Source organism: Erpetoichthys calabaricus, chromosome 9, assembly GCF_900747795.2.
Source record: "Erpetoichthys calabaricus chromosome 9, fErpCal1.3, whole genome shotgun sequence".
Lineage (NCBI taxonomy): Eukaryota > Metazoa > Chordata > Cladistia > Polypteriformes > Polypteridae > Erpetoichthys > Erpetoichthys calabaricus.
The window spans coordinates 188,944,801-188,969,280 of NC_041402.2; the positions used below are offsets into that span (position 1 = coordinate 188,944,801).

The 24,480-nt window shown below is 42.9% G+C and overlaps 1 protein-coding gene across 5 annotated transcripts in view; it reads left to right on the top strand.

Annotated features, from left to right (window-relative positions):
• Positions 1–24,480, top strand: part of ntmt1 (N-terminal Xaa-Pro-Lys N-methyltransferase 1) — a 46,225-nt gene that overhangs the window by 20,824 nt on the left and 921 nt on the right. Inside the window, exons 2-4 of one of the 5 annotated variants that reach the window (XM_051932324.1) lie at positions 152–258; positions 15,165–15,346; positions 19,445–19,697. In XM_051932324.1, coding sequence (XP_051788284.1) covers positions 15,185–15,346; positions 19,445–19,697 — 415 coding nt within the window. In that variant the 5' untranslated portion in view covers positions 152–258; positions 15,165–15,184. The other 4 variants (XM_051932326.1, XM_028808654.2, XM_028808655.2 and 1 more) reach the window with 4 other exon arrangements.

Genomic DNA, 24,480 nt, shown 5'->3' on the forward strand with positions numbered 1-24,480 from the left:
AAATTAGCCGCTGATTTTTGCACTAGGACCGCCCTTCGGATACGTCACATCCGGTGACGCACAGAGCAGGAAATGACGACACTACCAACATGTGGGAGCCGCTTGTTTCGCGTGTCCGCCAGGGGGCTGGCTGGATGGTAGAAGTGTGAAGTGGCTCGTTTAGGTGGAGATCCTTCAGAGCTGAAACGGTGTCGGAGCTCTCTCTCTGTCCTTATATAGTGAGGGGCGGTGGCAGCCTGTTGACCGGCTTACTACTTTGTAAGTACGTGCGGCGTGCTTAACTTGGTGACACGTAAAGCACAGAGTGCTGCTACACCACGCGGCCGTTAACCCTGCTTGAATCGTCGCGTCTGCATGTTGAATTGCCCAGCAGCCGACAGTAAATCCAGACAATTGAATTGTAAATAGTGTTGTGAAGGTTGGGAAAATCTATACGTTTACTGCACTTGCCGGAACCTCGACTTTTAATTTCGGGATCTGTTTGCAGCTGGTGAGTATGTGGACAGTTGAATCGCGCAATGTTGTTTCGATCATCTTTATTGTGTCCTTGGGGCATCACATTATGTGGCACGGAACAAGTCGATGAAGCGCAACTTTATTGTCGTGATTTGTCTAATGACAGCTTGATTTGGAAAAGGCTTATGATAGAGTGGCACGTCAAGACGTCTGGCAGTGCATGAGACAGAAAGGTGCACCAAAGAAGTGTGTGAGGATTGTTGAGGGTATGCACGAGGGAGTGAGAACTCGGGTTAGAAGCAGGGTTGGGGTAACAGACAAGATCACAGGTCGTGTAGGTCTGCACCAGGGTTCAGGGAGGAGTTGACTAGTGGGATGAAAGACCAATCCTCCAGGTGCAGGCTGTTTGCTGAAGACATTGTGTTTAGCACCAAAAAGAAAGAAGTTGGATGAATAGAGAAGAACTTTGGAATGTAGAGAATTGAATATAAATAGGAAGAAGACAGAATATTTGAGGTTTAATGGTGAATAGGATTCAGAAGTTAGCCTGCAGGAAGGCCTACTGAAAAGATTACAGAAGTTTAAATATCTAGGATCAGTGGTAGCCCAGGGGCCTAAGACAAGGTTTATGGATGTGGTGAGAGGAGACGTGCAGGTGATGGGTGTAACAGAGCAAGATGCAGAGGACAGAAAGATGTGGAAGAAGATGATCTGCTGTGGCAACCCCTAATGGGGACAGCTGAAAGAAGAAGAAGAAGTGGTAGCTCAGGATGGAGAATTAGATGCACAGATAACTAAGGAGTGCAGCTTCAGGAGTATTGTGTGAATCAAGAATTAAGGTGCAGGTTAAATTTCACATTTTTCTTTTTAAGACCATGGTAGAAGCAACAATGATGACACAGGCAATACAGGGAGAAAAGGAGAGGTTTGTCATGGTAGAAATGAGAATGTTGAGATTGATGTGTGGAGTTACAAAAAAATGACAGAATTAGAAGAAAGCAATACAAAATTGGCAGAGATATCTAGGAAAGTACGGGTTGTAAGGTTGTGGGTTCAAATATCACCACTGACACTGTGTGACAATTAGCAAGTCACTTGACCTGCCTGTGCTCCAATTGGAAAACCAAAAGAAATGGAACCAATTGTATCATAAATGTTTGTAGTACTAGGGTGTTGTACCATGTTACATCTTGCCTGAAGATGGGGCCCAAGTTGCCTCGGAAGCTTACATATTGTAATCTTTCTATAGTTAGCCAGTAAAAGGTGTCATTTTGTTTGACTTCTCAGTATATCATAAATATTGTAAGTCACCTTGGATAAAGGCATCAGCCAAATAAATACATGTAAATGTACAGTTGTGCTTGACAGTTTGTAAACCCTTTAGAATTTTCTAAATTTCTGCATAAATATAACCTAAAACATCACCAGATTTTCACTCAAGTCCTAAAAGTAGATAAAGAGAAACCAGTTAAACAAATGAGACAAAAATATTATACTTGGTCATTTATTTATTGAGGAAAATGATCGAATATGACATATTTGTGAGTGGCAAAAGTATGTGAACCTCTAGGATTAGCAGTTAGTTTGAAGGTGAGGTGTCAGGTGTCCGGTGTTTTCAATCAATGGGATGACAATCGGGTGTGAGTGGGCACCCTGTGTTATTTAAAGAACAGGGATCTATCAAAGTCTGCTCTTCATAACACATGTTTGTAGAAGTGTATCATGGCATGAACAAAGGAGATTTCTGAGGACCTCAGAAAAAGACTTGTTGATGCTCATCAGGCTGGAAAAGGTTACAAAACCATCTCTAAAGAGTTTGGACTCCACCAATGCACAGTCAGACAGATTGTGTACAAATGGAGGAAATTCAAGACCATTGTTACCCTCCCCAGGAGTGGTCGACCAACAAAGATCACTCCAAGAGTAAGGTGTGTAATAATCGGCGAGGTCACAAAAGACCCCAGGGTAACTTCTAGGCAACTGATTGGCTAATGTTCACGTGTCCACCATCAGGAGAACACTCAACAACAATGGTGTGCATGGCAGGGTTGCAAGGAGAAAGCCACTGTTCTCCAAAAAAACATTGCTGCTCGTCTGCAGTTTGCTAAAGATCACGTGGGCAAACCAGAAGGCTATTGGAAGAATGTTTTGTGGACGGATGACACCAAAATAGAACTTTTTGGTTTAAATGAAAAGCGTTATGTTTGGAGAAAGGAAAACACTGCATTCCAGCATAAGAACCTTATCCCATCTGTGAAACATGGTGGTGGTAGTATCACGGTTTGGGCCTGTTTTGCTGCATCTGGGCCAGGATGGCTTGCCTTCATTGACGCAACAATGAATTCTGAATTATATCAGAGAATTCTAAAGGAAAATGTCAGGACATCTGTCCATGAACTGAATCTCAAGAGAAGGTGGGTCAGGCAGCAAGACAACGACCCTAAGCACACAAGTCGTTCTTCCTTAAGAATGGTTAAAGAAGAATAAAGTTAATGTTTTGGAACGGCCAAGTCAAAGTCCTGACCTTAATCCAATCGAAATGTTGTGTTAGGACCTGAAGCGAGCAGTTCATGTGAGGAAACCCACCAGCATCCCAGAGTTGAAGCTGTTCTGTACGGAGGAATGGGCTCAAATTCCTCCAAGCCGGTGTGCAGGACTGATCAACAGTTACCGGAAACGTTTAGTTGCACTTATTGCTGCAAAGTGGGGTCACAGCAGATACTGAAAGCAAAGGTTCACATACTTTTGCCACTCACAAATATGTAATATTTGATCATTTTCCTTAATAAATAAATGACTAAGTATAATATTTTTGTCTCATTTGTTTAACTGGTTTCTCTTTATCTACTTTTAAGACTTGAGTGAAAATCTGATGATGTTTTAGGTCATATTTATGCAGACATATAGAAAATTCTAAAGGGTTCACAAACTTTCAAGCACAACTGTAAGTAGATGGAAGTGGAATGGAAATGTGATGAGGAGAGCCAATGAATATGTGGGCAAAAGAGAGATGGAAATTTAAGTACAGGCGAAGAGATGGATCAATAAAGTAAAAGAAGATGTGAAAGAAAAGGATTTGACTGGGGAGGAGGTGCAGGGCCAAGCTGTATGGGGAAGGTTGATCAGGCACAATGACCCCATATAGAAATGTGAAGAGGGATAAGAAGAAGAAGAAGTAGGTTGAAAGGTTTAATGGATGGGACAGATCAACAGTGTGGTGTTTGATTGTGGAAATTGCATGTTATATATTGGGTTAAACTAATTTAAATGACAATGAGTAACATTTTCTGTTTAAAACAGATATGTGCATCGTGCTTATTCACAGATATCCAGGCACAGATTGAATTCTGGCAGATTTTCCTGTGGGGTTTTCAGGTTCCCACATTGTTAAAGTAGATATTGGGATTTCATTCTCAACTTCATGGACATGCAGGTGAACAGATTAGTACAGTTATGTGTGTTATACACTGGCAAACTGTCTGGGTGGTCTTGATCGATATAAACCGTGGCACTGGCTCCAGTTCTACTACAGCTTGACCAGAAAGGGGATGGCGTAGTATAGAATGGACGTGTGGATTTCTCAATGACTTGATTTATTTATGTACATTTTACCCCTAAGAAGTTTGCTTGAGCATTACTCTCACTCACTCTTGGCAGTCAGACTGACCTAGTGGCTAAAGGGACAGTGACAGGTGCATGTTCCACCACATTCTTAACTAGAGGCTGGCATGCAGCACGACTGAGTACATTAATAGCACTTTGCTGAGTGATCAGAAAGCCTTCCTAGCAGAGTGCACATACACACAGGACATCTGAAGTCATGTCATTCTGTCATGTACTTCCTTCCACATGCATCTATTGCTTCTTTGTAATAGGGCCTTCCATGTCTGTCTATTGCTCTTAGTTGTGATATACAGTACTGTGCAAACGTTTTAGGCAGGTGTGATAAAATGCTGTAAACAAAGAATGCTTTCAAAAATGGAAGTGTCAATCATTTATTTTCATCAATCAACAAAATGCAGTAAATGAACAGAAGAGAAATCTAAATCAAATCAATATTTGGTGTGACCACCCTTTGCCTTCAAAATAGCATCAATCCTTCTAGGTACACTTGCACACAGTTTTTGAAGGAACACAGCTGGTAGGTTGTTCCAAAAATCTTGGAGAACTAACCCCAGATCTTCTGTGGATGTAGGCTTCCTCACATCCTTCTGTCTCTTCATGTAATCCCAGACACACTCGATGATGTTGAGATCAGAGCTCTGTGGGGGCCATACCATCACTTCCAGGACTTCTTGTTTTTCTTTACCCTGAAGATAGTTCTTAATGACTTTGGCTGTATGTTTGGGGTCGTTGTCCTGCTGCAGAATAAATTTGGGGCCAATCATACACCTCCCTGATGGTATTGCATGATGGAGAAGTATCTGCCTGTATTTCTCAGCATTGAGAACACCATTAATCCTGACAAAATCTCCAACTCTATTTGGAGAAATGCAGCCCCAGACGTTCAAGGAACCTCCACCATGCTTCACTGTTGCCTGCAGACACTCATTATTGTACTGCTCTCCAGCCCTTCAACGACAAACTGCCTTCTGCTACAGCCAAATATTTAAAATTTTGTCTCATCATTCCAGAGCACCTGCTGCCATTTTTTCTGCACCCCAATTCCTATGTTTTCGTGCATACTTGAGTCTCTTGGCCTTGTTTCCACCGGAGGTATGGCTTTTTGGCTGCAACTCTTCCATGAAGACCACTTCTGGCCAGACTTCTCCGGACAGTAGATGGGTGCACCTGGGTCCCACTGGTTTCTGCCAGTTCTGAGCTGATGGCACTGCTGGATATCTTCTGATTTCGAAGGGTAATAAGCTTGATGTGTCTTTCATTAGTTGCACTAAGTTTCCTTGGCCGACCACTGCGTCTACGATCCTCAACGTTGCCCGTTACTTTGTGCTTCTTCAAAAGAGCTTGAACAGCACATCTTGAAACCCCAGTCTGCTTTGAAATCTTTGTCTGGGAGAGACCTTGCTGATGCAGTAGAAACTACCTTGTGTCTTGTTGCTGTGCTCAATCTTGCCATGACATGAAACTGTCTTCCACAACCTCACCTTGGTAGTAGAGTTTGGCTGTTCCTCACCCAGTTGTAAGCCTCCTAAACAGCTGTTTCTGTATCAGTTAATGACTGTGTTTCAACCTACATGTGACATTGATGATCATTAGCACCTGTTTGGTAGAATTGGTTGATCAGACACCTGACTAGAATCCTACAAAATCCCTGACTTTGTGCAAGTGGACCTATAATAATTGATGCTGGTTTGAAGGCAAAAGGTAGGAACACCAAATATTGATTTGATTTCGATTTTTCTTTTGTTCGCTCACTTTGCATTTTGTAAATTGATAACAATAAACAATCATTATTTATATTTCTGAAAGCATTCTTTTACAGCATTTTTTCACACCTGCCTAAAACTTTTGCACAGTACTGTACATAAAAGTTTATGTCAAATGAAAGTTAAACTAAGCTTAAGTAAACCTTAACTCCATTTTTGGGCCAGTGAAGACTAAAGCCTGCCATTTAAATGGGGTTTTGGTTGCCTGGGGTGAGGTCAATGCCAGGGATCTAAACCTGAATTAAGGGCAAGCCTGGCCTTTTGTGGGGGTTTTTGGAGGCCTGTTCCCCTTTTTTGTGCTTCTTTGTAGAAGTATCATATAACAACACTAGCTGTTTAAGTCCATGCTGTAAAATGCCTGGGGTCCTAGAAACTATTGAAATTGTCAGAAAAAAAATTGAAATGTTGAGATGTCAGGTAATTTTAAAGGAACTACTCTGGGTATCTCTCTTCTAGGAGGTCTCGTTTTGCCGATGTGCTCGCCTCGCTTGTGTATTACTGGCTGAGGGAGTTTCTGTTTCCTCGGAGGTGGAACCTTTACCCCGACTCCACCTCTCACTTCCGGGCCGAACAGACACACACACACACTTCCACGGATAGATGTTTATATACAGTATATGATGTACTGTAAATGCCATTGGCAAATTTTTCTCACCATAAAATATGAGAAGAATGGCTGGCTAATTAAACAATGAAATCAATTAGACATTTAACACACGAGAGGAGACCATTCAGGTCCAATCTGGGCCGTTGTGTTTTGTTTTTTTTGTTTTTTGTAGCTAATAGCTAAACTGTCCCTAGTGTCTCACCCAGATTCTTCTTAAAGGTTCTCACAGTTTCTTCTTCAACTCCATGTCTTGTTAGTTTGTTCCAAGTTCCCACAAATCTTTTTATAAAGAAGTGCTTGCTGGCTTCAGTCCTAAATGCACTTCTCTTTTCATGTCCACTGATGTCCTCGAGTGTGTGAGTCACCTTTTAGTTGAAAGAATTCCGTTGGATCTCCTTTATCAAAGCCTTTGAGAATTTTCAAGACTTAAATTAGGTCCCCACGCAGTACCCTCTGCTCGGGACTAAACAGGTTTAATTCTCTTGAGTCTGTCCTAGTCGGATTTGTCCGTAACTCCTTGGATTCACCCGGTTGCTCTTTTCTGCACAGCTTCAAGTGCTGCTCTGTGTTTTGTGTAGTTACTGTATGTTCAGTTCTACAATTTTGTGCAAGTTTGTGGATCTATAACTTATGTTAACACATAGAGAGTGGGGTTAGGAGCAGGCAGTGATACAGTGCATTGCTGCACCCACCACATGACAAACCAACTCAGGATCCCAGATTAGAACCCGAGGTGACACCTCAGCACCACACTCGTTCAGATGGAATGGAACAGTGGGTGGTTTTTTATGGTGACTGGAGTGCCAATTCTGCCACCAACCCCCAGGTTTTGTCCCTAAAGGTTGGAGGGGCCTACATGCAGGGCTGGATGCAGATTAACGTCATACCCAGGATGACACATAGGTCAGGCTAATATTGTAAATTTCCCTATGAACTAATAGGACATGTCTTAGCAAAGCATTGTGGGTGTGTAATAAGAGCAAAATAGAATATGTTTGCTTATCCAACTTTTTACTTGTAGCGTTTTAAATTTGTTTCACATAATATTCCTGGCCTGCAAGTACAGTACAGTTTACTATCAACAGGTAAATATGCATATTAGGGTTGTGCAATATACCAGTACTGGAAAAATACTGAAAACCCTCATTTTAAAATGGTACGGTACCAGCATTTCGGGATTTTCGGTACTTGAAGTAAATGTCAGCCTCCATTCAGCCCCTAGCCCTTTAACACTTGGTAGAGTAGATGGGGAAAAGCATCTGTTTTGTAGACTTCACAAAATAAAACTAAAGACTTCAATGCGGTGATGAGTTTACGGAGGAAATACCCGTCACGCTTTATTGCTTCGACAATTCTCACCCGGGAAATGGCAGATACTGTAGCTCATCTAGATATAATTAATATGTATTCTAGTCTGGTGTCTTCACTCATTCATTCTTTTCCAACAAGACATTACGGTGGTCCAAAACCTGGCAGTCAGAATTTTAGTACCGATCCAACACTAATGTATATAAGTTTGCTGAGGCATTAATGATATACTATACCACGGGTGTCGAACTCCGGTCCTGGAGGGCCGCAGTGGCTGCAGGTTTTCATTCTAACCATCTTCTTCATTAGTGACCAGTTTTGGCTGCTAATTAACTTCTTTTGCTTTAATTAACTTGACTCAGGTCCCTTAGTTGTCTGTTTTTCCTTAATTAGCAGCCAAACAATAATGAGACACAAAACAAGCCGCCACATGACCAGCTCACCTGTGCCCACAACACAATATCTGAAAATAAAGAAAGGTCTGGTTGATCTCTCAGCTCACCCAAAGATTTTGACCTTATTCTTAGGAATAACATGAAAAATCAACAGTTTTAGAAATGTCTGCTGTGGCAGAATGAGAGATGCAAACAAGCTGTGGAATTAAAGAACGGGTTTAATTAACAGCAAGAATTGGCTTCTCATTAAGAGATTGGCTGGAGTGAAATTGGTTGGAGTTTGAAGCCCCAGTTTAGCTGGTCATCTGTCAGCTCGTTTCAGTTTGGCTGTCATCTATATTACTAAACAAAGGTTGTATATATGCACGGATGCCAGAGGCACCGAAAACGCATGCGCACTGCGCCCCAGAGTCAAACCCAGCGGCTTCCCACAGTCAGTAGGTGGCGCCCAAACAACACAACACAACCTGTAAACTAAACTTCAGGTCACAATACAACCGCCGCCCGAACGTGAACGCGCACACCACTGCATATACAACCTTCGTTTAGTAATGTTTGTATATATGCAAGGATTGCAGAGGCCAGAAGCACCGACAGCGCACGCACACTGCGCCTCAGCGCCCCAGAGTCAAACCCATCGGCTTTCCAGAGTCAGTAGGTGGCACCCAAACAACACAACACAACCTGTAAACTAAACTTCACGTTACAATACAACCGCTGTCCGAACGCGAACACCACCGCATATACAACCTTCGTTTAGTGATGTTTATATATATATATATATAATATATAAACATGTATGCAAGGAAGAAGCACCAAAAGCGCACCTGCACTGTACCTCAGAGCCCCCGAATCAAACCCAGCGGCTTCCCAGAGTCGGTAGATGGTGCCCAAACAACACAACACAACCTGTAAATTAAACTTGAGGTAAAGCGTGCACGTCAGGTTGTATATATGCACAGATCCCAGGAGGCACAAGCAAGCCGTACACAGTACAACCGCCGCCCAAACAAGACCACGCACACCACCGCACATACCACCTTCGTTTACCGCATATGCCACCTTCGTTTAGTAATGTAGCCCTCCAAGCCCGGATCTGCCGCCATGGTCACTTCAGTACGCGAATCCACCGCCACCAGCAAACGATTTCTAGCTAACGACACAGCCATAGAAAAACAAAAACGAAACCGCATGGATAAAAACAATGAACGCCGGCGCCTACAACGTGCTTCTGAAACACCAGAACCAGATGAGTCACGGCTCCAAAAAGAAACCGCTTTAGTACAAATATATTTATTTAATTAAATGAAAACTTTCCCAGGACGCACCCACCCTCCATGATTTTTCTAATGTCCAAATATTGGAGGGAACAGAAAGTGATTGCCATTCTTGGATTTGCGATTCTTTCGAGAATCGCGGGTTTTCTGGTTTAATGAAGAAAGGAATCAATTCAGAGGACTGACTCCTTAAAACAGGGCTATTAAGATGAAGGGAAAAGGAGTTCACTAGCAGTGAAAAGTGGTCACTGATTAGGAAAAGGGTTAGAATGAAAATCTGGAGCCACTGCGGCCCACCAGACCTGGAGTTCAACACCCCTGCTCTAATCAAACTCGGTCCTGGGGGGTCCACTCTGGCTTCAGGTTTTTGTTTCAATCAGATTCGTAATCAGTGACAACAACTGATAACCCTGATCTCATTTAATTACGTGGTATTATTATTTTCTCTTCTTCTACATTCAGAAAAGCACAGCAGCAGGATTTGTACATTTATAAGGCATTTAGAAATATTTCTATTTTTTGCTATTGATTGAAATGTTTAACTCTCTTTGGTTGACTTCATTATATTTTACCCTTCCTCTGTGCAGTTTGTTCCCTTTGTTGTATCTTAATAATGACAATTAAAAATGAGCAGAGCAGACAGCCAGGCAAACAACACTGAATCGTGAAACGCTGCAACTACTTTAAGCGTCAGACCCACTAATTAGTCAATACTGGATTAATTAAACATTAAATAAAAATATTGTTAAAAAGAAAAAAAAAACATTATTCCCATATAACTTCTTGGTACATTTTAATAAAAACCTAGTTTTCTAATTTCTATATTGTTCCCAAAACGCAGAATCTGGGAAATCACAGTTCACTTAATGAGCCCAGGAGTCCAATTAAAAACAGAAACCAAATGGAACAAAGACCTTCAGCCACAGTGGACCCCTAGGACCGAGTTTGAGAACCCCTGCTCTAATCTGTATTCTAGTCTGGTGTCTTCAGTCATTCATTCTTTTCCAACAAGGCAAATGGCTGTGGAAAGTGCCGGCAGTCTTCTCCGAGCCCTTTAACTCACTTACTGAAGACCAGTTTAGTGTCCCCCATGAACCTGACGTATCTCTGGATTGTGGTGACAATGTGCAAACTCCACATGTGTAATTTATGTGTAAAAATCCATTGACTTGTTGGACCGCATATTTAAGTGACATTGGTGTTGACGACTTAAGACTCTGTGTTAATGGGAGCTCACTATGATTGGTTAGTCTTTTTTTTGTGTGTGGACCAAGTGAACGTATGTGACACCGCCAGACAGACCACATTCCATCCATTTGTGTGCTTGGATCAGACACAACCACTGTACGGCCAACTACGTATATCCTCACATGGAGGGTGTTAATCTTTCTTTTTTTTTTCATGCTGTTATTAAGGTTTTGTATTAATTTGCTTGCTGATTGTTATGCATTGATTGATTATATCTGGTTTAGTGTGTTGATTAAAAAATAAAAGAAACTGAGAAAATTGAACCACCCATCAAACTCTCAGTGTGAGTGACATCCCGTCTGGTCACTACTCTTTACCACTTTTCAGAGTGAGCGCAGTCACAAGGTACTTTTGAAGGGTCCTTCTCTGGACTTGTGTTCATCTGTGTCTTGAACAGATCTTTTACTCTGCAGCTTTACATTATTAGAATTTATACACTGGTCCACATTCTCAGTCTGGGTAATTCATGACACTTGGTGCTGTGTCTTCATAAAACGAAGCTGTATTAAAACTTTATTCAGAACAGTCCACACCTATTGTAATATGAAGGAGACAAAAATGAACGAGAGACGCTATCTTTTCCATCTTTTCACTTTAAACGGATACTCAGACATTCATTAAACAATGCCTACAACAGGAGACGCCAGAGAACCCAGCAAACAATCAACTCGAATCAGACCCCCCCATCTCACCTGGCACACACTTCCTTATCATCGCGGAGTGTCAGAATCCACGGCACGCATCCTGTCCAAATCAGGTATCAGAATAGCGCACAAGCCTTCGAACAATCTGCGCACAGTCCTTTTCAATGCCAAAAACAAGAAATCGACAGCAGAAACACGAAATGCAGTTTATAGGATTCCATGCAGTTCTTGCCCAGCGGTATACATAGGACAAACTTCAAAAAGAATCGCAACACGTATACAAGAACATCACAACGCCATCAGAAGGAAGGACTCACGATCACAGATCTATACGCATACAAAATCAACAGGACATAAATTTAACTGGGACAATGCACAAGTAAGATTTAAGGCCAGTACTAAAAGTGCCTGAGAGCTGGCTGAATCTTGGCTATCAAATGAAAACGCCATTAACAGACATTTGGACATAAACCCAGCATATACAAACTTAAGAAGAACATGTTCATAATAAATAAAATTTACGACCAATACTCCTCCCAACCCCCACCTCATTACCCCCCAAACCCCCAATTTTGCTATATATTGCCTTTGATTCTTGTATGTCTAAGCATTACCCTCTGATGACAGCTCCTGGCAGAGGCTAAAAGCTCAGGAATAATAACTACTTTATGATATGTGATTCATCTTCACCCTTTGTGGATCTCCAGCTGCAAATACAGTATATATATATATTGTATATTATATATATGTATGTGTATATATGTATATGTATGTGTATATGTTACTGTCAAAGTGCTAAATTAGTCATTTTGTAGAATGCCTAGGAAATCTATACAGTGCCGAAAATGGGACGTCAAAGTATGAAACGATTAAAATTTCAAACATTTCCTGGCATTCTATGCAATGCCAAAAGGCAAACTGGCAAAGTACTGTGTAAAATATTTCTGGTAGTGATCAGTGTTTCCTCGAATTAATTTCATAGGTGCACTGTATAATTATGCAATTTTGCAAAATATTTTTATGACAAAATTAAATATGCACAATATCTATGTTTTATCTGTAGCTAATATTAGTTTATCAGCAGAGTGCACAGGAAATAAAATACAATGCTTAATTTCATACAAAATGGTGCATGGCTGGGTCTTTAAGTGTTGTTTAGGCTTTATTTTGTATTTCTTTTTTATTTTTCTTTTCAATAAAGGCCTTTCTATGACTCGCTTTTCTTACTTTGCCAAAATAGTATTTGTCGTTCTGTACAATGCCTAGGTATTTTATACAATACCTAAGGAAAGTATCTCTTATGTATATTTCTCTTCTGGTTTGTCCTGCTTCCACTTCAAAACTGGTCCCGCCCACAGGCAGCCGACACGGCATTTCTCGATTCCTATTCGTCGTCTTCCATGTCATGCACTATACTGGCCTGCTGAACGTGTAATACATCCAACAAGTACTCGAGGTGCTGCTGCAACGGTAAAGTAGCTTTACCACCCTTGCGGGAGCCACCTGTGTCTTTACAACAGCTTTACAACAAACATCAGAAGCTAAAAATTATCGTGAACACATTTGAGAATACAACCGTTCTCTAGCGTTTGCTTCCATGGGTGCACAGATAACTCAACCTTCTGGCCACGGACCATACTGTTTTAAAATACACGGGCAAATTTATCACCAAATCTGTCTACTATACGCTAACACTTCTACCTCTCCAGGATATGAACAGTTGTATGTTTTTGACACAGCGTAAGCTACTGAAGTACGCTTACAAAATAAAGCAAACACTGCATGCAGCGAAAATGTACTTCTCCAGCTAGATTCCACGCTCAGAACCATCAACCTCTTCGCTAAATCATACAAACACATGCATGAAGTCGCTCAGTCCAATCCAGCAGCATCTGTATGAATGGTTTTCAAGGAAAACCCTAGGCAGGATTTACGACGATACAATGCCCCGACATTGCAGCGATTTTCGTCGGAGAAGATGGTGAAAGGCCTGCCGAAAGGGACATTTGCATCTATCCCATATGCAACTCCTGTAAACAGATTTCCACGCTCAATATGAATTGCGATCCCACTTTTATTACCCACTTTTATTCCCTTACGGAGACATTGGCTGGCACAAAGATTTACAACATGTTCCCGATAAAAGAACCGCCAAGTGAATAAGGCTTACTCAATGCTAATCCGTACACGTAAAATTGGCAATGAGGAATACATTTAGTATTTTGCACTCCAGCAGCAAACTATTCCAACAGTATGTCGTAGATGCGTATGTTAAAACAGAGAGCGCGCGTCTCAACTGTCTGATTACTATTAGACGCACTGCAAGCAAATGCTGAAAATAACAACGTACATGTAGGCAAAATGATCATATTACCGTACATATTTCCACGAAGTCCAAGATACATGTAACAAAACTATCAGGATGCCATGGCCATAGTATGTAAATTCGGAAAGCCTGATTTATTTCTTGCTTTCACATGTAATCCTGCTTGGCCGGAAATTCTATATGCACACTGCGTCTTTCAAGAAGTATTTATTTCTTCTTGATTTCTGAATTCCTTTCTCACTGTTTTCTGTTCCTATTCTTACACCGCCGTATGCTATGGCGGGCGTCAGCTAGTATAGCATATTAAAGTAACAGACTATACAATACCTGCTTTTTACAAATTTCTGCTAACATATATATACTGTACATATGAGAGTCTATTCCTGTCAGTCTCTTAAAGAAGTGATCATTTTAATTAGATATAATAAATAAATAATCATGGTAAATATTACTGTAATGACCGTCAAAAACACACTGGATGAGATTTTGCAAAAGGTGCAGGATTGGGCCTTATTCCTGTATTAGGCTGAATGGCCAGTTCTCCACAAAATTGTTCCTTGTTAAATGTATTAGGTGTGCAATCATATATATATATATATATATTTTTTTTTTAACAGACCACTGGAAGCATAGCTCCATATACACAAAGGATAATCTCACTGGCAAACAGTTGTAGTTATAGTTTAGTATTCCTCTGTGTTGGCTCTAAATCTCATCTGTAAAAGTTTTTTGGAGGATAGTAAAGGAATCTGGAGGTTCAACTACTGGTGTGGCTTCCACAACCAGCAGTTATCAAATAGAAAAATTAAGAGAAATGAAGGAAACCATTACCTGACTGAGTACTGTAAAAGACCCTCCATACCCTCCTGCATCCTAAAAGATGGTTTCCATATCACTAAATCTGCAGATATGCATCTGTTTGGTTTCAATTTGGCGTTCTGTACAATACCTGCATTTCACACTTTGCCACTAACATATATATGACTATTCCTTCCAGCCTATTAAGGTATTACAATCCTGGTAAATAGTAATCGAGGGTCTGCCAAAACTTGACTGGATGAGATGTTGTGAAAGGTATGGGATTAGGCGTAATGTTCTGTATTAGGCTGAATGGTCAGTTCTCCTCAAAATGGTCCCTTACTCTCTTTTATCTGTTTGCCCTTCCGCCTCCATTCCTATATGTGGACTGAAGCTGTTTTTAGCCGCAGTATCAGCCCCTCTGCCTTCTGTGCTATCGCATCAAATGCTACCGAGCTGCATGCCTTACAAGAGAGCAGATGACGGGACATGTCACAGCAGCAAAGTGTCATGCACTTATGCAAACTGTGGTAATGTCCTGAACTAATAAGTGTCACTGCCCCTTCTCTTTGGCAGTCTTTCACTTTTATCTTCTTGAAGCAGAGTCTCCATTAAAAGAATAATTCAAGTGCTGTCTATTGGTAATGAGAGTGTGACTGACGAACAGGAAATGAAGGGTTCGATTCTTTACCGAGTTTTGTTTGTGTTGCCCTTGCAGCTACAACTTAGAGGAGAAGGATGACGGCCGAAGTTGTGGAAGATGAAGCCGCCTTCTACTCCAAGGCAGAGATGTACTGGAAGGAGATCCCTCCCACGGTGGATGGCATGCTGGGAGGCTATGGAAACATCTCCAACGTTGACATAACCGGTTCCAAGAAGTTCCTGCAGAAATTCCTGGGGGTACGTGCAGTTCACTATATTTTAGACTAGGACTTTTATCCGCTTCTGATTTTATTTGCAGGTCCCACCTAATTCATCATTTGTCTAAGTTTGAACTCTGGGAATTGTACAAGGTTCCAATATTGAGATCATCCCCCTCTTTGTACAATTTCCTCATGGAGATGTTGTTTGAATTTGACAAGGTACAACTTAAGCCTAAAGCTTACACCTTTAAAAATCTGTTCTGATAGTTAAATGTATTAGATGTGCAATCAGATTTTTTTTTAATAGACCACCAGAAGCATAGTTCTGTATATGTAGGATAATCTCACTGGCAAACACTTGTAGTTTAGTATTCACCCACATTGGCTCTAAATGACTTCTGTAAAAGTTTCTCGGAGGACAGTAAAGGAATCTGGAGGTTCTAGTACTACTGATGTGGCCTCCATAACCTGCAGTTATCAAATGGAAAAATTAAGAGAAATGAAGGAAACCATTACCTCACGGAGTACTGTAAAAGACCCTCCATACCCTCCTGCATCCTAAAAGGTGGTTTCCGTATCACTAAATCCGCAGGTCCGCATCTGTTTGGTTTCTATTTGCCCATGCATAAGATTTGTTGTTTCAAGTAAGCTGTAAATAGCAAGAGTTCAGGGATTTAGAGCTCAGGTATTATGGAAGATTATTTGTGCCAAAACTAAATGCAATGCAGTGTGTTAACTACATTGCAGTGCAATGCATATCCACGTGGTGCATTTCATTTTGGCACAGATGATCGATTGCTTTTTACTCCCCCAGGCAATTTTCCCAACGGTTTAAAATGCAACACAGAAGTGCGTCATAACTAAAAGCAAAGCAAACGTAATATGTTTCACTTAGCGGCTCTACTGAGTCTACAGCATTTGGATTGAAGATCACACTTTAATCAACCCAAACTGAATGTACAAAAATGACCAGTCATTGTCATAAGGTGGGACAAGGGACATCAAGAGTATAATAATCAACATCCATCCATCCATCCATCCATTATCCAACCCGCTATATCCTAACTACAGGGTCACGGGGGGTCTGCTGGAGCCAATCCCAGCCAACACAGGGCGCAAGGCAGGAAACAAACCCCGGGTGGGGTGCCAGCCCACCACAGGGCACACAAACTAAGCACACACTAGGGACAATTTAGGATCGCTAGTGCACATATGGAGCACCATAATAATCAACAGTATAAGAATAATCTTCAATAGGGTAGAATGTACATCAGTTATTGTTGTACACGTGTAGTTGTGCCACATGCCCTGTTCCGGTGCTCACCGTGCTTTCGCAGCGTTCTTCAAAAACAACGAATCCATCATCACTACACAACGCGCCTTCCGAATGCACTTCAGCATTCCTCCTAACGGTGACGTCCCAAATCGGAAAACTTCTATTCAGTGAATGGCTAAATTTAGACAGACGGGTACAACACTGAACAGAAAATCTCCAGGCCGTCTTCAGAGATTTAAGAACGAATGAAAACATCCAAGCTGTAAGGGCACCGATTTTGCAGTCTCCTTGACGTACAGTGAACAAACGTGCTTCTGCCTTAGGCATTTCCAACACGTCTTTGAAGAGGATTTTGCATGAGGACCTTAATTTCCATCCATACGAAATGATGGGAGTGCAGGAACTCACTGAGACAGACTGGGAGAGCCGTAGAGAGTTGTGCGCCAACCTTCATCGAGATGCCATCGTCATGTGCAGCAATGAGGCCCATTTCCATTAGAATGGTTGTGTAAATAAGCAAAACGTTCGCTATTGGGCTGAAACCAACCCTTTGTGAACTTTATCAGAGACCCCTGCACAGTGAGTGTGCTGCAGTTTGGTGTGCCATTGCAGAATTTGACATTGTAGGCCCTTTTTTGTGGAGGGGGAGAGCAAAGATCACCATCACTTCAGAATGTTACATTGCAGTAGAGAAGTTTGTGCAGCCGCAACTGGAAGAAATGGATATGGTGGATGCCTGGTGTCAACAGGATGGAGCAACAGCTCATACAGCGCAGAGATACTTGCAAGTTTTGCGGGAGATGTTTCCAGGAAGGCTAGCTACACGACAGGGTTCAGCACCATGATCAGCTGATGTGGTACCTCATGTTCTCTTTCGATTACTTGCATAAAAATCGGAGTCTGACAACTCCAAACATGGAGTGTTTTGCTTTGTGCATTCGCTTCAGTCTCTCGCTAGATGTTGATGCCATTTTTGCCGTTCGCTACTCACGCGAGTGCAGGGAGACTCGGTCAAACCAATGAAGCTAACTTCCTTCTAGCAAAGAGTCCAACTATAACATAACGGCGGGTTTGGTCACCGTTTACAGTTGAGTACCACCGTCAACCCTTCCTTTTGACAAAAGTTGACATCCGCCCTGAAAGAGTTACATCCACTAAGTGGCCCCTGCCATCTGTCCCATTCAGTCAGCTAAGCACACAGGACAAATGTCATCACCTCGTTCACCAAATCATTCGCTCTGCAAACTCGGTCGTGTGGGCACTCTTATCTGATTGAACACATTTGTAAGTCACTCTGCTTCTGAATAATAATAATAATTCTTTGCATTTATACAGCGCTTTTCTCACTATTCAAAGTGCTCAGCAATTGCAGGTTAAGGGCCTTGCTTAAGGGCCCAACAGAGCAGAGTCCCTTTTTTGGCATTTACGGGATTCGAACCGGTAACCTTCCGATTGCCAGTGCAGATCCCTAGCCTCAGAGGTGATGTCGGATGGCCTCCCCGTTCACCTGATCTCGCTCCATGCGATTTCTTCATGACGGCTATCTCAAGTCAAAATTATACACACACCAACCTCAAAACCTTGAAATCCTCAAGGACACCATTCGGCACGAAATTGCCAATATTCCCCTTGAAATGGCCGAACGAGTCGTGTGAGCATTCAGAAATAGTCTCAAACAGCATATCACCGATGATGGCCATAATTTTTAAAACACAGTGAAAAAAATTTATTTTGTATACCCTTTCTTGTGTTGTAATGAAATTTATCTTGTAACTGTTATTGTAGAATAAACATTTGAAATGTGGTACTTCTTTTTAGTGGGGACTACAGCTGCCCTTTGGTGGAGTCACTACCTTAAAAGTTTTGGGAGAATAAAGAGAACAATCAAGGGGTAGTACAGTTATTTACGGGTAACAGTTTTTTTGTATGCAGTCTACATTAAAGGAAATACATAACATCTGTCTTAGCATGAAGAGACTAATGCAGTTGGTTGGATAAGCGGATACAATTCGCCAGGTGGTTCAAGAAGTGACTAAGTGTCACGTGCACAGTAAGACTTGCCAGTTGTCACGTATACAGAAAACTTCATAGAAGAAAGGTAAGAGCCGAACTTAAGAAATGTTTGAGAAGAACAAGAATATAGTAGAAATGAGACTTTAATTTGGGTGTGTAAGCCAAATGAAACAATCGGAGTGAATGCAACCTAGTGAACCAGTCAGAGTAAACAATAATTCAACAATGTTATGCAAATTTCATTTCCCTATTAAGAATGACTCTCTGTGTCTGTTCTGTGACCATCTGCTGACACCTCTGCTGAGGGCACTGTCCCTTACTAGACTGCTGTACAGGGTGCTCCCTCTTCCTGAAGAGAAATTAAAGACGCATTGAACAAGTTTCCTCCCGCCTGGTTCATGGATTACTTTCTTTAATACATTTCAAATTTAATTTGTATCAAACAGTGCACGCAGTCAGTGGGCAAACTATTCACTTTCCCAGCTTCTTGGGGACGCAACTTTTGGCCGTGATGGTCTACAACGTATGTTTGGCTTTTTTCATGATCCTATGGAATTTTGCATTGCCACATTTTACTTTTTTTCCCCGTTTTTACTGTGTACTTTTATTTATTTTTTTGCTTCTGTTAGGAATACTGCAGTGTTATGATACAGCATTTATTCCTAACCTGTAATCATTTTGTTTACCTCCTAAAATTGCCTTAGAGTGCCAAGTTCCCTCTGGTCTGTGTACTTTCTGTGCAGATTTAGCATATTTTACTTACATCCGTGTGGAATTTCTCTGGGGACTTTGAATTTTTTTCATTATACCACTGACTCATGCTGTACACGTTTGTCCACTTGACAGGAAGGTGCTGGTAAAACGGGGACAAGCTGCGCCCTGGACTGTGGAGCGGGCATTGGCCGAATTACAAAGCGGCTCCTCCTTCCTCTCTTCCAGACGGTGGATATGGTGGACGTCACCAAAGAGTTTCTGTCGAAGGCCAAGTCTTACTTGGGCAAAGAAGGAGAACGTGTTGGCAACTACTTCTGCTGTGGCTTACAGGACTTTCATCCCCAGCAGGGGCGTTATGATGTCATCTGGATCCAGTGGGTCATAGGTGAGTACTGTGGGGGGGGTCCACAGTTTTTGGAGCTATTTAATAGGGGCTCATTGTCATGTATCCAGCAAGCAATAGGCCATACTGAATAATTTTATGAAGTGAAGCCTTCAGAAGGTATGTTGTATTTCTAAGTTGTTATTCTCAGTAAACAGTTGGCAGCATCATTAGTCAAACTGTCAAGCTGATTCAATTTCTGTATCTCTTGTATGAAGAAATCAAATGTCCATCCATCCATTATCCAACCCGCTATATCCTAACTACAGGGTCACGGGGGTCTGCTGGAGCCAATCCCAGCCAACACAGGGCACAAGGCAGGAACCAATCCCAGGCAGGGTGCCAACCCACCGCAGGACACACACAAACACACCCACACACCAAGCACACACTAGGGCCAATTTAGAATCGCCAGTCCACTTGACCTGCATGTCTTTGGATTGTGGAAGGAAACCGGAGCGCCCGGAGGAAACCCACGCAGACATGGGGAAAACATGCAGACTCCACGCAGGGAGGACCCGGGAAGCGAACCAGGGTCTCCTAACTGCGAGGCAGCAGCACTACCCACTGTGCCACCGTGCCGCCCGAAAGTTAAATTTGCTTTTGTATGTTTTGTATAGAGGATGGCACATTGGCGCAGTAGTAGTGTGGCAGCCTTGCAACAAGGTGGCCGGGATTCACATCCCTGTGTAGAGTTTGCACATTCTGTCCACGTTTTCATGGGTTTCCTCCACTTTCCTTCCACAGTCCAAACACATGCAGGTTTGGTGGATCCGCAACGCTAAATTGGCTGAAGTGTTTGTGTGTCTGGGTGTTCAACTTGTGAGGGTCCTGATAAAAACCAAAAAGCCAGGCCTTTAATGACCTCTTGGGCACAGCCATCAGCAGTTTGTCTGTCAGCAGAGAGAGTGTCGACCTCGTTGAGAGGTTTACTTACCTTGGCAGTGACATTCATGTCTCTGGTGACTCTTCCTATGTTGGCAGTAGACGGACTGGGAGAGCATGAGGGGGGGTAATGAGGTCGCTGGAAAGGGGTGTGTGGCGCTCCTGATATCTCTGTAAAAGGATGAAAGTCCAAGTCTTTAGAGTCCTGGTGCTTCCTGTTTGCAAGACATGGACGCTATCCAGTGACCCGAGACGAAGACTGGACTCCTTCAGCACTGTGTCTCTTCAGAGGGTCCTTGGGTACCGCTGGTTTGACTTTGTGTTGCTCACGTCCTGAACGAGACACATGACCTGCATTGTCAGGGAGTGTCCGTTACAGCACTGCGTCCATGTGGCATGGTTACTTGAGGGTGATCCGGCTCAGAGGATCCTCATAGTTGAGGACCCGAGTGGCTGGACCAGGCCAAGGGGATGCCCACGTAACACATACAGGGTCATTTCCAGAGGGTGGGAGTGGACCACATGTCTGCCTGGGGGGTTGCCAACTGGAATCCTGAGGTGTTTTGTTATGTGGTGGGTGCGGCAACGCACTGTGCCAGTGCATGCCCCCAACCTGACCTGGTGTTCACCTTGTGATGGCCTGGCGACCTTTCCAGGGACTGTACCTGCTTAGTGCTCTATTCTTGCTGGGTTTAGCTCCAGCTTCCCCACGACTCTGTTAAGGATAAAGCCGGTTTAGAAGATGGATGTTTCAGATAGTAGCAAGTGCTGTACTTTGTCCCAATTAATTTTATACACCATGTTAATGGAGTCTGCTTCTTTTCTCGCACCAACCTATAATTTAATACACAATGGCACCATAGTATAATTTACTGAAGTCATCCAATGACCCTAGAAAGTCCACAAAGAAGTCTGACTGCAGTATTGTGGTGCGTGGAAAATAACTGGTCTTGATGTAAAGATTCCTATTGAACTGTCTACTTTTCTGTGGAACTACAAGGTCTGGGAGAGTTGGTAGGCAGCCATACCACCTACGTTTCAGAACAGGTTGTCCACCTGAAGCTAGCCATGTTCAGGCCTGGCCAGTACTTGGATGGGAGACTAACCACAAAAAGCTTGGGTTGCTGCTAGAAGAGTGTTTGTGAAGCCAGGAGGGGGCACTTACCCTGTGGCCTGAATGTGGATCCCAATGCCCCAGTGTAGTAATGGGGAAACTGCTGTAAAGATGGTGCTGTCCTGTGGCCGAGACATACAACTGAGTTTTGAAAAGAGTAGGGTTTATCCTGATGTCCTGGCTAAACTGCCCACCATGGCTTTAATCTATTCTGCCCCCCTAATCATCCCAGTTTGTGAAAAAGTACTTAAGAGTCTGCAGAACATTGAAAGAAGGTCTTGTGGACAGAGAAGACAATGGTGAACCTGTATCGGAGTGAGGGCAAGAGCAAAGAGTTGAAGACGAAAAGGAACTGCTCAAGATCCAAAGCAGACCACCTCATCTGTTAAACTTGGTGCTGGGGGTGTTGTGTCTTGAACATGTCTGGCTGTCACAGGCCCTGACACACTTCTCTTCATTAATGATGGAACTGCAGACGGCACAATGAAGTCTGAGGTGTGTAGAAACATCTGATTTGCTCAAGTTTCATTAAAGGCCTCCAAAGTCATTGGATGACACTTCAACGTACAACAAGATACTGAGCCAACCAGCCTGCTGAAGCAACACAGGAGTTTATCAAAACAAAAAAATGGAAAACTGTTTGGCCGAGCCAGTTACCCGATTTAAATCCAAGAGAAAACATAAGGGGACAAGCTCCCCCAAAACAAGCAGGAGCAGAAGAATGTCTGCATTAGAGAAGATCCTCACCACCTGGTGATGTCTGTGAATCGCAGACTTCAAGCAGTCATTGCACGTAAGGGATATGCGACAAAGTCCTAAATATGACTGCTTTAGTAGACTTGCCAAATATTATGGTGCCCTGAAACGGAGGGGGTACCGTGCAGAAAAAGTGTTGTCCTTTCTACATGGTGTGACCAAAATGTATGCAAAATCCCTTAAATGAAAGTCTGTAATGTGCACTTGAATCACGTCTGAATTGTGATTTGTAATTTTAAAAGTGTGGAGCTTAGAGGGGGAAATCAAAGAAAAATGTGTCTTTGTCCCAGACATCACGGCGGGCCCTGTATGTAAGACTTTAAATTAAAATCACTCTTCACTGACTAGTTGCCCATATTTCTTTGTCGCAATTCCCAGTGCCGATAGGTAAGGTAGTTAACAGTAACTTTAAATCCTTTATTTTTTTTTTTCCCTTAATATTTTCATGCATTAATACACATTTTCATTTGGGCAGTTAAATATGAAAAGGCCGAAAAGCCCCCCCCCCTTTTTTTTTGTTTAAACCACTAAAAGCATAACTACACATACAGAGGATGACTGCTTATCATCTTACTCAACAGACTGACTCATTCAGTCTCTGGCTCTGAGGCTAGAGATCTGCACTGGCAATTGGAAGGTTGCCGGTTCGAATCCCGTAAATGTCAATAGGGACTCTGCTCTGTTGGGCCCTTGAGCAAAGCCCTTAACCTGCAACTGCTGAACGCTTTGAATAGTGAGAAAAGCGCTATATAAATGCAAAGAATTATTATTATTATTCAGAAGCAGAGTGACTTACAAATGTGTTCAATCAGATAAGAATACCCACACGACCGAGTTGCAGAGCGAATGATTTGGTGAACGAGGTGATGACATTTGTCCTGTGTGCTTTAGCTGACTGAGTAGGACAAATGGCAGGGGCCACTTAGTGGACTTAACTCTTTCAGGGTGGATTTTGTCAAAAAGAAGGGTTGACGGTGGTACTCAACTGTAAACGGTGACCAAACCCGCCGTTATGTTATAGTTGGACTCTCTTTGCTAGAAGGAAAGTCAGCTTCATTGGTTTGACCGCGTCTCCCTGCACTCGCGTGAGTAGCGAACGGCAAAAATGGCATCAACATCTAGCGAGAGACTGAAGCGAATGCACAAAGTAAAACACTCCGTGCATGACGTTTTGCGTATTATCACTGAATTGGACTCTTGAGTTGTCGGACTCTGATTTTTATGCAAGTAATCGGAGGAGAACATGAGGTACCACATCAGCTGATCATGGTGCTGAACCCTGTCGTGTAGCTGACGGGGCAACGTTCGCCTGGGAAAACCTCCACTTACAATGACGAGGTACAAACCAGATAGTGCATCACAATGACTGGGACTGCCACCCCTGATGCCATGAAGACAGCCTGGCAGCCAGCCTACCACGCGTTCCTGCCAGCTGTCGTGCCGCCCGAGACTGCAAACTGGTGGCCACGGCACACAGCAACAGACATTTTATGTTGATTTCTGTGTGAAATCATTGCTTTGACTGGGCGGCACGGTGGTGCAGTGGTAGAGCTGCTGCCTCGCAGTAAGGAGAACCTAGGTTTGCTTCCCGGGTCCTTCCTGCGTGGAGTTTGCATGTTCTCCCCGTGTCCGCGTGGGTTTCCTCCCACCATCCAAAGACATGCAGGTTAGGTGCATTGGCGATCCTAAATTGTCCCTAGTGTGTGTGCTTGGTGTGTGTGTGTGCGCCCTGTGGTGGACTGCCGCCCTGCCCGGGGTTTGTTCCTGCTGGCTGGGATTGGCTCCAGCAGACCCCCCCCGTGACCCTCTGTTTGGATTCAGCGGGTTGGAAAATGGATGGATGTGTTTGTCTGTGTCGGGTAGGGTGGCGGGTACGCCCCCTGTTGGTGTCACACACACCAATTTGTAACGATACCCATCCACCTTTCAAGCCTGCTTATGCAGAGGAGGATCACAGGGCAGCTGGAGCCGATCCCAGCAAGCAGCAGGAACAACCCATCACTGGGTGACACACACTGGGGTCCCCTGTGT